Raw genomic sequence first — 16,638 nt, 5'->3', positions numbered from 1 at the left:
ACCTTGTCGACGACACTAACTGAGGAACCTCGCTTTTTACCTTTATCGTCATATTTTGCACTCGAAGTTAATTACTTTAAGTGGTCTCTTAAACTGGCTTATCTCTTTTGCAAAAAAGTAGACTTTGTCCGGAAAAAAACTTGCTCCTTTACTGTATGTGAAACTTGTCGTGGGTTCAAGGGACAATTTCTGCTGTAATATCAGCTTAGAAGCCTTTTAGAGAAAAATTCATTCAATAAAAAGCATTTGCTCTGCTTCATATAACCGAATAATAGAATTTACCTCGTTGGCACACTTCCCTTGAGGTTAGAATCTCGCGGTGAGGGTTGCACGTGCTATAGTGAAAACAGCATCTACAAAAAAAAAAAGAATAATTGCGATACTTAGATTGTTTCATTGACACGACGATTTTTGACGATTAATACTACTCCTTCATTTTAGAGGCATGGCGAGTCGCGAAGTAAGGCAGGGTCAAATTGGCTCTTAATGCACTGTAGCTCCCGCTTACTTTCGACGTGCCTTCACGTACGACATACCGAGAGAAGAGGGTCATTCGACGATGCGCGTGGCTTAGTCCTCGCATGTTCACATTCCTGAATTTTTTTTCCAGCTGAAGAGAGAGGGTATAACCGACCCCCGGTTAGCCCAATTGGTTAGAACGCCGGATTATGTTGTGCGGGAGGTCGAGGGTTCGAGCCCCGGCCGGACCAGTAATTATGGTCTTAAAATAACTGAGGAGAATTTGCTACCTTTCTATAATATCAAGAAATGGGTAGATATTCTAATCTTCTCGGATAAGGACGAATAAACCATAGGCCCCGTCTCCTGCAGGGTTAGGGGTAGGAGACGTTAATTTCCCAAACACGAGATTACTGTGTGATGGATGTCCTCCCCTGGGGTGGGGTGTCATTGTTTCACAGGGCCCCATTAAAACTAGCAATTTGCTAAACTGGGCTACCCTGTATAAATATTCGTAAATACATACCTACATATAATAAAGGAGAAGTATGAGTTGAAAGGATAGAACACTTGAGATAAACACGATTCGAAGGCTAGGGTTACTTTGAGTGAAAGTACAGGAACCACACTAAGCAAATTTCCGGAATCTGTCCAAATTAGATTGACATTGGAGCAACTAAGGATGCGAGGTAGCAGATCACATGCTAACCATTCAGTCAAATGTTTAGTTTATGGTGCACCCCTTAAAGTTAATTTTGAAAGAGAGCTAGGTCACGTTTTAGTAATGGCCATCTTTCATCAAAATTTTAGGGACGTGAGCGAAGACGGTTTTGAGAAAGGTGAAGGTGACTGGAAGTGGTCTGCAACTAATGCTCTTTGCCATTAATCAATTTCAAGCGATTTAGCATTTCAGTCTAAAGGGTGCGGACGAAAGAACTGTGGAAAGCGTATGTGAAAAGGGTTCTTAACTTCTGGTTGCTATCCGCCTCTTAAAACGACTGTGCTAAAGTGATGTAAAGTATTAAAGGCGTAGCAGTTTTAAAATTACCTTTGTCAACTATTACCTTTTGCAATTGCTTTTAAAACAGAATCTTGTTCTTGTCAGTCTACAGTCAGAATTTTCTTTATTTGATGCGATAGTTGATTCGTCTTTTGGACAGGCATCTACAACAGACAAAAAAATATTCACATTAATAAAAAATTACACCATTTTAGAACTGAAAAGATTGTGACAAATTCAGCTAATTAAACACTGTATAAGGCTGTCCTCTGCCAGCTCTCTTTAACTCTTCAAGCCAAGTTTCCCATGGACAAGTTACCGCAAGATGATGAAATAGATGCATGGCTGAGAAGGGGTACAGCCTTATCACAAGGTAGCTCTGAGGCGGAACATATTTAGACAATGAGGGGAGGAGGAATGGTAGGAATGGCAAGAATGGAAAACATTTCTAACCATTTGAAAGTGAATACTCAGTTACCTTCACCAGGTCCAATAGGCAGTATAGGCTGACGACAGGAGCGTGTTTCACAGGTGCTCTTACAGCACTTCTGACTACCAGAACAGTCCTCATCCCAATTGCATTGCTCAAGAGACGAACAGTTCCTGATGGTGCTCCATAATGGACATCGGCCTTCCTTTATGATCTGCCTCCTGAGCCGGTGAGCGGTCTTCTCTCTTTTACCTAAAGTGAAGTAAAAAACCGATTAAAGAAACCTCGTCAGTCTTTATTTCGTTGGTCACAGTAGCACAAACTGCAATGTCTTTACTCTAAGAATGACTCAGGAAATTCCCTTCATCTATTACACCAAACTAAGCATAATTTTTTTTTTAATTCAGTCCTTCATTTTGAGTCTTTCACTTTACTGTAACTCTTGAACGAGCAATTGGGAATCTTTATGTGATAGAAGGCCAGACTGCTAACATCTTGACATCATGGACGGGGCTTTGAGCGTGATGGTCGACGAGTGCGCTTGAAATTTACGAAATGTATCTGACGAGACGAAACGCTGCGTCATACTAGCCACACATTTTTTCATCGACATATTTCACAATTTTTCATTTGATATTTCATTTTTAGTCGTTTCAAAAATGGAAATTTTGAACTTCTAACGGTATGGGAAGGAATAGAATGACAAAGTACCATCTAAACTCTGTCTATTCCCCAGCTCTTCCTAACCTCACGTGACACCAGTGTTGAACTGTCATGAAACGGTATTGGTAAAAGGGGTTAGTTTGAATTTAAAGGAATCAGACACAGTTGAAAATTAAACACTGGCCGTTCACGACATTGTCAGTTCTAAGCTAAGCGAAGCTGTTTCTTAGTAATTTGGTAATATCAACTAAGTTGAATTTGTACATTGGACACCGTAAAGAGTTAAAGAGCTGACGTTTCGAGCGTTAGCCTTTCGTCCTGACGAAGGGCTAACGCTCGAAACGTTAGCTTTTTAACTCTTTACGGTGGCCAATTTACAATTTCAACTTAGTTGATAATACCAAATTACCTTGTTACCCCCACCAACGCAGCACCACAGTTTCTTTAGAAACTACCCCCTTCATTCATTTGAAGCTGTTTCTTAATTTGTTTGGCGTCCCATGATGTGTTCGCTGGGATATGAAAACCCACGCATCAACCTAATTGTACCTTCGTGCTGTTTCAGGAAAAAAAAAATTGAGTTTCTTCCTGTATGGATATGAATGGAATTACAGTAGAAGTGTCCTCTGAACCTCTTCTATTCTCCAGGTCCTCCTTTCCTGCGCATGGCTCCCTTTCCCCTTTTGCTACAAATTTTTGGGCGGAACTAGCGTTCAACTGTCATGGGGCGGGATTGGTGATAGGGGCAAAATTTAATTTCAAGAATAAAACACTGAACATTATCAGTTCTAACCCAAGTGAATATGTTTCTTTGTATCAAACAGGAACAATGTCGTGATGTTTTCGCTTGATTACGAAAACCCACTCGTCAACCTAATTGTATTTTAAGGCAAAAATTATCTTACCTTTGTTTACTTTGTTTAAATACCCATGTAAAAACATTTATATCAAGGATTATCGATTTTCTAGACAAAAGCCTATTTTTGAGAATTCTTATGATTTTAGGTTATGTTCTCTTATCTTTCTGTGACACAGAAAAGCTTGGAACCATTGGAAAACCATCACGATCTAAATAATCGAGCTGCGATAACATTAACGAAGAAACGTCATTTTGTAACAAGTGCTAGATGTGTTGTTGTATGATAAGAATTTATGAAACGTATCTCTCAAAAGTCTTACGATTTTTTTCGACTGATAAAAACAACAGAACTGTCACTCCTTTGACCTTTTCGACAGAATGAAGCCGAAGGGTTCGATGAAAAATGCGAAATCATCAAATTTCGCGACTCAAGATTTCAACACCCATCATTTTCACATTCCAAAATCCACACACAGCGGTCTTCGGAACCCATAGAATAAGCACGGAAAAAATCCACAGGCGCCAAGAAAACCAAAAAAAATTAAAAAGGAAATATACTCTTCGTTAACGCTGATGTCTTGACAAATGAAATTTTCAGTTTTATCACGAAAGATCCGTAACCAAAATGGAATTATCCTGGTTTTACATAAAACAGCAGCGAGTAGGAAATGAGAAACGTTCAAACAGATGGTCGTATGGTAGAACCATGCTAAAGTAAAGTTCACTTAGGTGAGACTACCTCACTAGACAGAACTCATCAGCTGTCGTCGGAGAAATTTAGTATGAAAAGGATTGACATTCCACAAAATGTTATCGATATCGACGAATGAAAATGCTAATAAAACATCCTACATGGATTCCAAATTAGAGCGACATAAACATAGCTACGTTTGGCAGATTTACAAAAACAAGAGACAAATCATGGCCCGAATCTACGCCAAGGTCACGTTTATATAACTCTTAGCGTAAACAATACTCTGCCAGCTCAAGTAATTAGGGTTAAGAGATAACTCTTTAGATTTCATCATGAAAATCACTACATCCCCTCCGCTACCCCTCCTATTCTCTAAGAGTAACAAAAAGAGATCATGTCCTTCTTCTCGTGGAGCAATATTTTGCAAATCAAACGCATAATTCAGTATGATTAATAAATATAGTGATAGAGATCCATACCGGCGGGAAGAGCATTTGCAATTCCCTATCTATGTGATAGAGTTAGAACTCAGAATTAATTTACAAGGTCATCATCAAATGGAAGTTACCACAGGTAGAAGAGGACATGGAAACTGAGTTCCCTGACTTAGCTTGATGGTGCATTTGTTTTGCACATTAGTTTGTGGTTTGATGCATACATTATCAAGGTCCGGTTGGCTGAAAACATTAAGATCATTCAAAACAATTTTAAACCAAATATATATAAACAATGGTTCTCTGTGAGTTTGACCATAACTCTAACACAGAAATGCAACCTCGAAGATACTGAACAGTGATGAATAGAAATTGTAAATTGGCCACCGTAAAGAGTTAAAAAGCTGACGTTTCGAGCGTTAGCCTTTCGTCAGAGCAAATGGAGAGTCTCTATACGCTCTGACTAAGGGCTAACGCTCTAAACGTCAGCTTTTTAACTCTTTACGGTGGCCAATTTACAATTTCAGCTTAGTTGATATTACCAAATTACCTTGTTACCCCCAACGACGCAGCACCATAGCTTCTTTAGAAACTTACCCCCTTTAGTGATGGGGGCTTCAGGGGCGGATACAGGGGGGGTGGATAGGGTGGATATCCACCCCCCCATTTTTCAGTAAAAAAAAATTCGAAATGTCACTTTATTTGAAATAGAAAATAAAGAAAGAAAGAAAAATTAGCTCTCGCTCATGTCTGGTTGTTGTTACGCCACGTTTCGTCGTCTGCCGCCACTTTTCGCGCTAAGGTTTGCAAGGAAGCCATTTGACAACGCCTAGTGAGGCGAAGTAAGATTCTGATTGGCTCATTATTGCGAAATTTGTCTGCCATCCACCCCCCCTTTTGAAATCCTGGATCCGCCCCTGGGCTTTACCAAACATCGTAAGCACAAACAAAAAGCACTTTGTTTGAATATATGAACTTCATATATTCATCGTAACCAAAAAGCACTTTACTTGTGACTGTAAAACTGACGCACCGTAAAGAAACATTTATATGTAAGGTTTCTTCAGACTTGTGTAAGGATTACTCCCTTTCCTTGGTAAGCGTTGGTGGTCAATTAAAGATCGAATTCTTGATCTTGTAATTTTTCCCGTTAATTTAATGAAGGGACAGGACCTTTTATCACCAAGAACGATTGAGGAAAGCTTACAGGATCCTGTGAAAAATAGTTCCGTTCTTGTCGAGGGTTCACTACACAATCGATCCATTGCTACAAGTCTTTTTTCATAGTTCCCATTGAAGAAAAGGCTGGTTTTGAACTTAAATTCAAGGACCAAATAACAGAAGCTACATCAACATATGTATCTGTCAGAAATAAATTTGCAAATGTACAACTGAGTTTTAAGTATGAAAGTATAGTAATTGCATAAGAGATATTATTGATAGGAAACCAGTATCTGGGCGAGTAAATATCGATTTGCGAATGAATTTTATAACGCGGCATGGGACCAGCATGCAATGTAAACATTCTCTTAGGTTGACTGTGAGCAACTTAAGGTAGGATTAATGTTTCATCTTTCACAAGAGTCGAAGTATTTATCTCAATTGGTGAAACAGCAGTAAGCCAAAGACGATTAGATTTCGAGTCTAGGCCACAATCTGCCGAACAGCCAATATAAACATAGTAATAGGTGCCTCATTCTCCTAACTGATTGCGGTCTTTTTCATCGTCTCTGGGCATATTTTCATTTCTCGTTTATCTGGGCCTTTCCACAATTTTACGCTTGTCATTACCTTTCAAATCATAAATATGACCATCATTGTTTGTGGCTAAATTCGCGCACAACAAACTGTTTCTCGCCTATCCATGTGAAAAGGCCCTGAACCTTCGCTTATCCTCTTAAAGCACATTTATTTTACTTACCAGCCGATTGATCATGAATGCTCGCCAGTAAAAAGAAGAGAAGGATACTTTTAACAACAAAGATTTCGCACACCATAATTGTTCACTTGAATGCCATTAAGAGTGTGTGAATACTCTGTAGAATGTCGACCACAAGATATTAAGTTTCGTTTTCGTATCCGGCCGTACTAGCGTTACTCAAACCTGTCACGGCAATCACTCTATAGGGGAAATCCACTAAGATCGAGCCGAGTGAAGGTGTAGATTTTCGATCAGTGCCTCTCGCTGAATGTGTAAAAGGAAATTCCTCAGGCAATTGAAATCATAAACAGGTCTTATTATTGACTGATAAGACCATAATATGCTAAACTGTGGAGGAACACAGCACCCATCCAAGGATGGCCAGGGTGGGGCAGGGAGGAGCAATTAGAGAAGATTATCTCGAATTGCATTATTTTATTAAAACCCGAAAAGCAGCCGCCAGCATTTTTTCAGGTTTATAACAATAATTCGTTTGAAAGTGTCATTATCCAGGGTCGAAAATCACTATTTTTCTTAACAGAGCTTTGATTTTTCTCTTCAAAATACTTCTTCCCAGGCCAAGCCCTCCCTTTTTTAATTATGTGGTAAGTCAGGGGGTGGGGAGGGGAGGACATCTACAGGATCGCCTAAACTCCATTCTTAAACAAAAATCGCTTGCACTCACTGTCATTTAGCCCGGCAACGTACACCATCTTCATTCCGTGAAAGTATTCTGGACAACGATGTGATGAGTGATAAGATCAGTGATAAGATCTTGCAAATGAGTGAAAGGATCCGCTTACACTTTTGGAAGGTATGGATATGGAGCGGGAGGGAGAGGTTGTTGCGGTTGAAGGAGTGGCCCAGTTAAGTGGGGTTAAAGCATATCCATTCTTTTGTAAAAGCAACTCGCCCTTGACGCGGTTTTGTGATCGCCATAAATCACCGTAATTCGGTGGATATGTCTGTAATGATGTAATACGGAAAAATTCCACACCATTGGCTGAAGATGAACTATTTTGAGTCATTTTTTCACTCCTGGAAGCTAAACATTAACGGCTCTAGTCTCATATGTTGTGCCCTCTAAGCTGATTCCAAGATTAGCCTAGACCAAGTTCCATCAAAACTAACTGGTATTTCTCCACCCAAAGCAGTGTCAGAATTTTCCACTCCACCTTCCTCAAGAGTAATCCCTCTTGCTTCTTTTCTGTTACTCTCGAACATTTTGCGCATAACACCCTCGTGTGCTTGAAATAACACATCCTCATAACTGCACCAAGTCAATTTAGACATTGTGAAGGGCATTTTGAAAACAGAGTTTTGCAATATTAATGCCTTCCTTTCCCACTCCCACTTCATAGGAAGCATACACTATCTGCCTCAGTGTTAATATCCTTCTCCTGACTTAACCTCGCAACTCTATCGGCAACATTGTGAAATCCAGTGGTAAGAAATTCTTTCATAGCACAGCTACAGCAAGCTTTACCGAAGCTGCTACTCAGACCGAATCTGCCACTTTCATTCTCCACTAACCTAATAAAGGCTAAACGAAATGAAAAAATGATAAGATTTTTTTTCAAGTTTCACATATCCCGAACAAAAGAGTCGCAGCTTAGAAAACTGGTTCAAGAAGGTATGGATAGAGGTTTATATATCTTGTGCGCTGATTGACATATGCAAGACGATATGAATATAAAAATAGGGGGCGTTTCGTTAGTTAGTGGGGGTCTGTGGCAAGCCCTCCATTTCCCCTCCGCAGATTGCTACCCCCAATCCCCCTCCTTTCCCCCAGGGCTTGCTTCACAGGCTATGTTTACAATGGTAGCAACAATTTGAATAGAAAAACTCGTTCATCATCCCTTACAGCTCAACTGGTCGAGTAAAAGAACGAATAGGACAGAGAAACTAGGTCGAAATCGGTAAAATAAATTTGAACTTCGCGGCCGTAAAATACTGAAAATTTGTCCAAAACTAAAACACATAATTTTCCCCCTGACACTCGTCTACAGAATGCATTGGACTAAGTGGGATGGCGTAGTCCGTTGGAGAGTTCACTAAACAATAAAAATCACAAAATTCGAAGGTAGCCGAAAATATACTCGTCGCTTAAAAAGAAGGAAGACGTTGAAACGTTGAACTAAACCTCGATCTTGTTGCATAAGCAACCGAAAATAAATCATTAAGTTATGTAACATAACAAAACATTTCATTTCGTGAAAACTGTGATGATGTATATTACACTGATACTGATATCATAATAGCATTGCTCAGTAAGAGCCTGTCCGCACTAGCAGACAAAACTAGAATTGTCTTGACAAAATCAAAGAACAAATCAGTCTGTCGTGACAAATCGTCTCCTCTGTTGCAATGTAGCTTTTCCTTTCCCATTCCTTTGAGTTGGCAGTGCTGGATCTTGTGCCACATTTACTGCTTCATTGTTGAACTGATTAACGAGTGACTGGAAAATCACTCCACCGTTGTATCTTGCCCCGACTGCATCCGGCGCCTGACCTGCCCATAACACTGGCCGCTATAATTTGCCTATAGATTCAAACCCCAGTTTCATCTTTAAGTTTTTTGAATTTGTAAAATCCGCGAATTTCGCAACGAAAGGCAATTACTGCAATCTTTTGGTAAACTAAAGTCGGTTCAGTTACCACACTGGTATTCCACACTCCAGCATTCCATAACATATAATGAATTGTGCTTACTCGGAGTCACACTTCAGAGGGATTGTAAGTTTAGTTCTCATGTTAAGGTCAAACTAGTTAAGGCTAACAAGTGCCTCCATATATTAAGAACTTTGAGAAAGGAACAATATGACCGGAATGAAATAGATCTCCTTTTTTAAGACAATTGTATTACCTAATTTAACTTATGCCTTTCAGTGTATGGTGCGTATGAACCCGATCTTTTTAGACAGATGTCACAAGTGGTGTTATATTTCAGTTCCATTGAGTGTCAAGGATATCATGAATATGCAGGATAAGAAATTATTTAGTGGAGCCAGGGCCCTAAGCCATCATCCGTTAAATGAAATTCTGTCGAAGCCTTAACCCCAGCAAAATAAATTTACGTCGCAAGGTTTGCCTCCGCCCAAAGAAAAACAGAGAACGATTCATGACTACGTTTGTAAATAGACTAATTTTTTTAACACAACCCATTATAATTACATAATTTAATTTTGGCCATAGTATATTATTGTAATTTTTCATTACATTGTTTTTCGTTTTTGTAACATAGGATATGTATCTTTTATCTTATGGTTTATTAAAGACTTCAACAACAACAACAACAACAACTTCAACACTGGTGGTGGTGTCTACAACAAATGATAGACAAGTTTATCACGGTTTTGTTTATTTAGTCGATTTTGCCAAGGTTTTACCCGGGACAAATTTTGTCGGCGGTGCGTCTGAAAATTTGTAATCTTCGGCCAAAATGTAAAGTGTTGGTGATGACAGAAAATTTGTTTACAAAGTTTTGTCGCTAGTGCAAATATGAACTAAACTGCATAGAATTTATGTTCTCCCGTGAGAGAATAAAAAGAAAATGACAAACATACGACGGATTGCTATGTATATAGTAGCTGGTTTAGTTTAGTTGGAGCTAAAATTCTACCTTTAAAACGACGCACATGTACATGAGTTTTTAACATGGCCTGCACAAGCAATTGCATGCTATTTTTACCCAGGGAACCAAACATATAAGCTGGCAGCCACAGTAGGGTTGAAAGGCCCTCTCCGTCTAAAAATAAATTGTTATTATAACAGATCTAATGTTATACAGTATGGCAAAAGATTATGGAAATTCATCTTTGAACAAGTATTTACTGTCAGATGATTTGCCAAAAACTGATGTTTGTGGAACTGAAGCAAGTTTAGATATTAAAAGTGATTACAGTGAAGGAATAGTGTCTGATTCAGTTGACAGCAAATCAATTCTCAAAAATCTTGTAAGAAATAATAGTTGAATGCACAGGGTTTTTTATGTGGTTTTCAGATTTTTGTATGACATTTATTTTGAAACCCACAAAAAAGGTCAAAATATGTGTATTCCCTCTTGGTATGTAATGAAAGTCGAATGCCTTTAATTGAACATACTAAAACTGTAAATAGTACTGCTTCTCTTGTTGTGGCCATCAGCAGTATTAAATATTCTGAGGTTTTTCTACTAAAAACAATACGAACTATTGAACAGTAATATTGCCTCAATCTACTGATTTCTGACAACTCTCCTTGGGTGAACATTTGGCAACAAACTTTGACTTGGTACCAATAATAGATAAAAAATTCCCTTCTCCTTGCAGTTAAAGACAAGTACATTACCTACTCAGGGTTTTTAAAAGCCTTGAAAGTCCTTGAAGATGCTTCAATTTAAAAATTAAAAACTCAAGGCCTTGAAAGTACTTAAATTTGAGGACCAAGGCTTGATTGTTGCAATGCTTTTTCTTTAGCAATTTTCAAGTTGAAACTTACAATACTTTCATGGAAAACCTGAGAAATAATATTAAATGATTTTAAAATTGCTTATGCAAACCTTTCCAAAAGGGGTCCTTCAATTTTCTAAAACTTGGCCTTTGTTGAAAAGTCCTTGAATTTCAACCTTTGGCGTCTACAGGAACTTACTCCTATATGGTAATATATTATTTTGATTGTTGTCTAGTACCATAACGACATTCATTACACTCCAGCAGACAAAAATAAACACAGGTAGACTTATTCGTGATCGGCAATGATGAAATTGCGTGACGACAGTAACGATGGCAATATGGCAGTCCCCTAAAGATAACTCCAGATGTGCGATATTGAAAGCCCGAGTTCACGCAGATATGCGTCTAGTTTAGAGAATATCCTCATTCTTTTTGCATACAGTCCTTTCATATGTCACATTTTGGACTTTTTCAAAGAATCAAAGGTAAATGGCTCAGTCACGAAACTAAAGGAAGTTACTCGCAAAATCGATACCTTTTGGATGAAAAGTAAGCATAAGTTTCTTCAATCTAATTTACAAACAAAGGTTCATTCAAAAATATCTCATGAAGTCCCGTTCACAAAACTCTCGACAGGACATGCCAAAAAAAAATATTGATTGAAAAAATGGCTGTTTGGAAACGCTTCAAAATAACTAAGGTGCTCGTGTAAAACTTATAGAGCAAATTAAAAAGTCATCATCTACAATGTTTGAAGCGAGGAAAGAACAGATGGCCAGTGGAAAATATCAGCAACAACCATTTGTAAACAGCTAAAGTAAATATCACAAAGGCAAGAGGTCAAGTTAAGCGTTAGAATGATCAAGTAACTTACTCAATCTTGTAAGCTGAGAAGATCACACCAAAAATTGGATACTGAGATCTTTCAATGCACCTCAGCTTACCCTTGTTTCCATTAACCACCGGTAGTTCACCACCCTCAGTGGCGACATAGTCATCACTTGCTGACTGTTCTGAATGGGAGCTAATCCAATTCGAGTCCATTATTCAGCTGGTCACGTATAGGTGACCAAGTTCTCTCAAATGACATTTGAAGCTTATAAATGAAACCATTGCGGTTGCAATACCTCTTTATGGAAGTTTACTAAAATAGTTTATGAAGGCCTATCTACTTCGCCGTCGTTTTGTTTACTTGTACTTCTTCATCTTTGTCTGCTTTTAGTGATAGCTGTGGGCGTTAAGTAAATTAGCATACGTGTGCAAAGATCATGAGAAGGAATTAGCTAATTGAAATTAATTGATTTGCTATTTATAAGGGTGTATCCATAACTTGATATTTGCCAACATCAAACACGCCTTTTCCGATTTCTGGAATGAATTTTATCATGAATGATGCTTGGAGAAGATCCTGTGATCTTTGTTCACAAACTTGCTGTTGACTTGCATTGGTTACTATCCTCTCGACAGTTTTTCTCATGTTTGCATCTTTATAGGTGGATCACGAAGCAATCAACTGATAAACAAAAAATTAACAAACTTTCAATAATTTAAAGGATAAAAGCCTCATTGAACAACAATTGACAAGTACTATTGGATAAAGTTTCTTCAGCGTGATGGTGTTTATCAGGACAGCGCCCATAGGACAAATCTTGTTACCAACAGTTTAGAGATGACACTTCTCACGTGACTGTGTTGTTTAAGATTCCTTTGGTAATCGACTAACTCGTAAATTCTATGCAACGTTGTGAGTTAATTGATATCCGAGTTTTTTAAGCCAATATTACAGGGTTGTGATATTGCAGCTTTTTGATCAGTCTATAATTTTCTCCTGTAATTATCATTATGACAATGACCGTCATCATCATTATCATCATTATTATTGTTATTTCAATGAGAATTAATCAATCCTTTTAATAACCCGGGATTCTCTAGCTGATCTCCTTTGTTAGAGGAGGCTATTCTTTTGTTTGTTTTTTTTTTTTATCTATTGTTATTTCAATGCTATTAGAAGGGTAAGAGTAAACCTCGTAATATCTAGGTCATTCAAAGGCAGCGCCATGTCTTCTTATAAAAGCTCAGTAGAGCTTGCTAAGATCTCCAACCATAATATTATAGCTTATTTTAGCAGGCTTATAATTAAAGCTATGTAATGCAATGACAAAATAAAGAAACAACGCCTTGCTCTGTTTAAAAAAAAAAATGACACTAAATCTTGAAGGTAACACAGTCCAGTTTTCTTTTTTTGCTTTTATTGGTTCACTTCAGGCCGTTGTAACTGATGTTATTACTTTCCAACTTCCCCTCTCCCCAACCCCCCTCTCCAGTTTACTGATTACAAAATTTCGCTTGTCTTCTTAACTCTTGGCATTTGACTTTGATAAGCAGCTTATGAGATGATTTTCATGTTTTGCTTTTATGCCTGATTGACGATTGTCGGCTCCCTTTCATCAAGATCTTTGACGGCTTCCCAGCCGGGTCTATTCATGCGTCACAGGTGATTTAGGGATTGAATTTTGTTTGCAGCAAAGGATAAGATCCTTTAGAATGATTTCGAGATCAAAGTGACAACTCCCATCCACATATGGAAACGATCTCACTTATATAAAAAATGACTACACGGAAAACCCTTGCCTGCAATTTATCACTCTGTTTTTACCTTGTTCTTTTTTCTCTTAACAGTCGAGTCGCTTAGCAGCAGGGAATCTCTCATCTGGAGCAAACAAACGAGAACATTTTTCACTCAAAAGCGACCCATTCCTTACCTTTTGGTAACAGTACTTGAGAATCCCTTTATCCCTCTAACTAGGTGGGTTACTCTCAAGGGTTCCTCCGCTCATGAGCCTACAAAAAGTGTACTTTTTTCAGAATGAAGTAATATGTGTCTGAGGGAAGTGACTTCCTTACTGAGCCTTTTATATTCAAGTACCAAAGACTGCATTACTATTTATTCTTTTTAATATACGTAAAGTAATTCGAAGTTTCAAAGTCCTCTAATCTTCCTTGGCACCACAGTTATTTTAACAGGGGATCTGCCCCTTCCTTGATTCCATCCCCCTCCCTCAAACCCTCTTCACGATATCAGGTCTAGTATATTGCTTTCTTCCTTGTCCGCATTCATCAATTTCCGCACTGCCTTAGTTACTGCTTCGCATTATCATTGATCAGGGTACAAACAAAGATAGATGGAAACATCTCACACAGTGCCTGAATGACAACTATGCGTTTGACAACGATATGTAATTCTTGGAACTCTAACTGCATTCCGGGAAATATAAAATGTTTCTCTCTCCTGGGAGAGAAAGGAGAGAAAGGTTAACGAGAAACAGATTTTAAATTTTAACCCTAATCAAGAGCAAGTCGATACACGCCCCATTCTTCGTCGAGTTAATGAAAATATATCTTGTTTACATGTCTGGTTCTTCGCAAGAATTCCAATATTAAATGTCGATAAACAAAGTGCTCGAGATGTGAAATTAAAAAAAATAAAAAATTCCAGAAGCAAGATTGCGAAACAACTTTAAGTTTTGATTTTATTCGATTCATATAGATATCATTTTAATACGAAAATATGTCGATCGTTAAAGTCGAGCTTTTAAGGGTTTCTAATTTAATTTTTTTCGCACGATTCTAATCAACTGCAGCTGGCACTTTGCTCTTCCTACCATCGAAACTCCAAACAATCTCAAGAGTTTAAGTGAAAATGGAGCCCTTGCTTTCCGTTAATTACAAATCGGTTTTAGGAATTCATTTATCCGATCAATGTGTCAGGAGCGCTGATCAAGGGGCAATTCTCCTTTGGTATGAGATCACATCTATTTCCGTACAACGGTGCCCGTTTTGATGTGATTTTCTAAGACGCTGATAGGAGTGTTCGATAACGAAAAGCGCGTTGAGCCAACAGATTGCCACGTTTTATCGTCGGAAGAAATACAGTGGTTTTACATTGTATGGGGTGATCTTCACGTGAGAACATTTGGTCGGATTATAGTGATGACAGGGGTAAAAGAATTGCAAGATTCCTTGAGGTTATCGCCTGAGGTCTAGCTGTAAAGCTGCTGCCGTTGCAAAATAGCTGGACAAATGAAGAGGACGACATCCATACTTATAACATAACTGTCTGAAAACGTATTTCTGCTATTTCTGGTACCTTTCTACGTTTCACACTCATTTAACAAGGAAAATGGAGTAGCACTCTTGGGGAAACTGAAAACAGATTGCATAAATCAGACGATAACCTTTAGTAGAAAAATAAATAATCTCTTAAACCTCGAGACATAAAGTCGGGTTATCTGTTTTCTCACGTGGAGCTGTAAAGCGATCGAACCGCTCTAAGCGCTGTGGTGCAATTTCTAGTTTGTGAAATATTGTACCTTGCGAAACCCCATGAAAACATGCTGACTTGCGGCAGACAGGTGTTGGTCACTTTGACATCTTCCACTATTTCCTACCTCCCCAAGGACAGGCCTGAGAAAATGTGATCAAAAGTACCAACTTTTTTTTTTGAAGTAGTCATTAAGGAATCTGTTGTAAGGAAATAATTCGGGGTATGATGCTTCTAAAGCCCTTTATGGTCAACTCAACGATGATTACACTTTTTTCCGCTTGCTAGGCGCTGTTCGCAAACTGATCAATTGTGGGGTATTTTCCAGTTACAAACCCGACTCACGGTGCGCTATCTTGCACCACCGTGATGATTAAGGGCGGACCCCTGCTTAAATAACGACACTTCCCACTGGGTAAGGATCGATAATGATAATGATTTCATTACTTTTTCACACGGTACCAGAATCAATGTTTTTAAATAGTTCTTACTGGTTAAGTCTCGCCAAAGAGTAAATGTCGAATCTTTAGAACTTGTGATTGCGGGGGAGGTGATAGGTAATTTGGGACCAAAGCCCCAGCAGGCGGCAAAACCTCATGGAGTATTAATCTTGGTTGACACCAAATTTACTCCAACATTTCTTTGTCTAAATGTCTGCCAATAGCTCGTGACTGCTGCCTCACGAAACTCGTAGGGATTCATTTAAATTTTACCGTCGCCGTACGTGCGCAGGAGCGTCTCCGCGAGTGATATTATTGCTGATAAGATTGTGACAAATGTCATCAGACGCCCTCCCATGGTATGAGACACAATCCCTCTTTGAATTGAAATGTGATCTTGTGCAGTAACACCTTTCAATAAAATCGTTTCATGTTTGTTTCGGGGTGCATTTTGGAGTCGACCTCTGTACGCCCAAAAGTATCACACTTGGCTTTCCATGGCTTTGAAATGAGGGCTTCGGTAGCGATTCTGGTGTGCTGTTACACGTTAATTCGCGCGACTTCAGGTACGTTGATGGAATTTAACTATATTAAAGATATAGTCTGGCGAAAGCTAGTAGGATGCACGCCTTTCTGTTTCCTGAGGGAAGATGTTCGCATGCTTGCTCATTTGCTTCTAAACGAACGTCTAGCGGTAAATATTTTATCAAAAAGTACCCACTTTATTCTCCTCTAGTTGTTTTTCCCCATTAGGTTCGGAGATGGGATTTGAAAGATACAGTGTCGAACCATGTAGGCTTACATGACATCCTTGCAAGATATCAATATATTTTTAAACTGAGCAATGTTATGAAAGATTTAGGTGTGATAAGAATTCAATCAAGATGAAAGCAAAGTTCTTTGGAAGGCCTTGTTCTGCTTCTTTCCATTTATTGCACCGACTGGGGATTAGAATTGTCAGTCACCACTCAACAAATTTTCTGTC

The 16,638-nt window shown here is 38.6% G+C and overlaps 2 protein-coding genes and 1 long non-coding RNA gene across 12 annotated transcripts in view; 1 reads left to right on the top strand and 2 right to left on the bottom strand.

Moving 5' to 3' along the window:
* The window catches only part of LOC111343161 (uncharacterized), a 28,907-nt gene extending 22,314 nt beyond the window's left edge, over positions 1 to 6,593 (bottom strand). For both annotated transcript variants that reach the window (XM_022950313.2, XM_022950314.2), the window contains exons 1-4: positions 6,461 to 6,593; positions 1,938 to 2,141; positions 1,524 to 1,623; positions 283 to 353 (exon numbers count right to left, since the gene is read on the bottom strand). In XM_022950313.2, coding sequence (XP_022806048.2) covers positions 283 to 353; positions 1,524 to 1,623; positions 1,938 to 2,141; positions 6,461 to 6,536 — 451 coding nt within the window. In that variant the 5' untranslated portion in view covers positions 6,537 to 6,593. The remainder of the gene's footprint in view (positions 1 to 282; positions 354 to 1,523; positions 1,624 to 1,937; positions 2,142 to 6,460) is intronic.
* Positions 6,594 to 6,921: 328 nt separating this feature from the next.
* On the bottom strand, positions 6,922 to 13,800 carry LOC148736121 (uncharacterized). Of its 2 annotated transcripts, none has more exons than XR_015999323.1 (3): positions 13,655 to 13,800; positions 11,767 to 12,405; positions 6,922 to 8,003 (listed from the first exon to the last, which is right to left on the bottom strand). It is a non-coding gene; the product is annotated as an uncharacterized LOC148736121 (long non-coding RNA). The 2 variants fall into 2 exon arrangements; XR_015999324.1 differs by lacking the exon at positions 6,922 to 8,003 and adding an exon at positions 8,593 to 9,001.
* A 2,266-nt stretch (positions 13,801 to 16,066) lies between these two features.
* LOC111343164 (uncharacterized) overlaps positions 16,067 to 16,638 on the top strand; it is a 119,860-nt gene continuing 119,288 nt past the window's right edge. For 5 of the 8 annotated variants that reach the window (XM_088754368.1, XM_088754371.1, XM_088754372.1 and 2 more), the window contains exon 1: positions 16,077 to 16,219. In XM_088754368.1, coding sequence (XP_088610494.1) covers positions 16,084 to 16,219 — 136 coding nt within the window. In that variant the 5' untranslated portion in view covers positions 16,077 to 16,083. Of the gene's footprint in view, positions 16,220 to 16,638 lie in introns of all 8 variants that reach the window. The other 3 variants (XM_088754374.1, XR_015999018.1, XM_088754373.1) reach the window with 3 other exon arrangements.

This window comes from Stylophora pistillata, chromosome 3, assembly GCF_964205215.1.
Source record: "Stylophora pistillata chromosome 3, jaStyPist1.2, whole genome shotgun sequence".
In the NCBI taxonomy this organism is placed as follows: domain Eukaryota; kingdom Metazoa; phylum Cnidaria; class Anthozoa; order Scleractinia; family Pocilloporidae; genus Stylophora; species Stylophora pistillata.
Note: the sequence above shows the minus strand (reverse complement) of the source record. Positions and strands in the feature narration are given on the sequence as shown.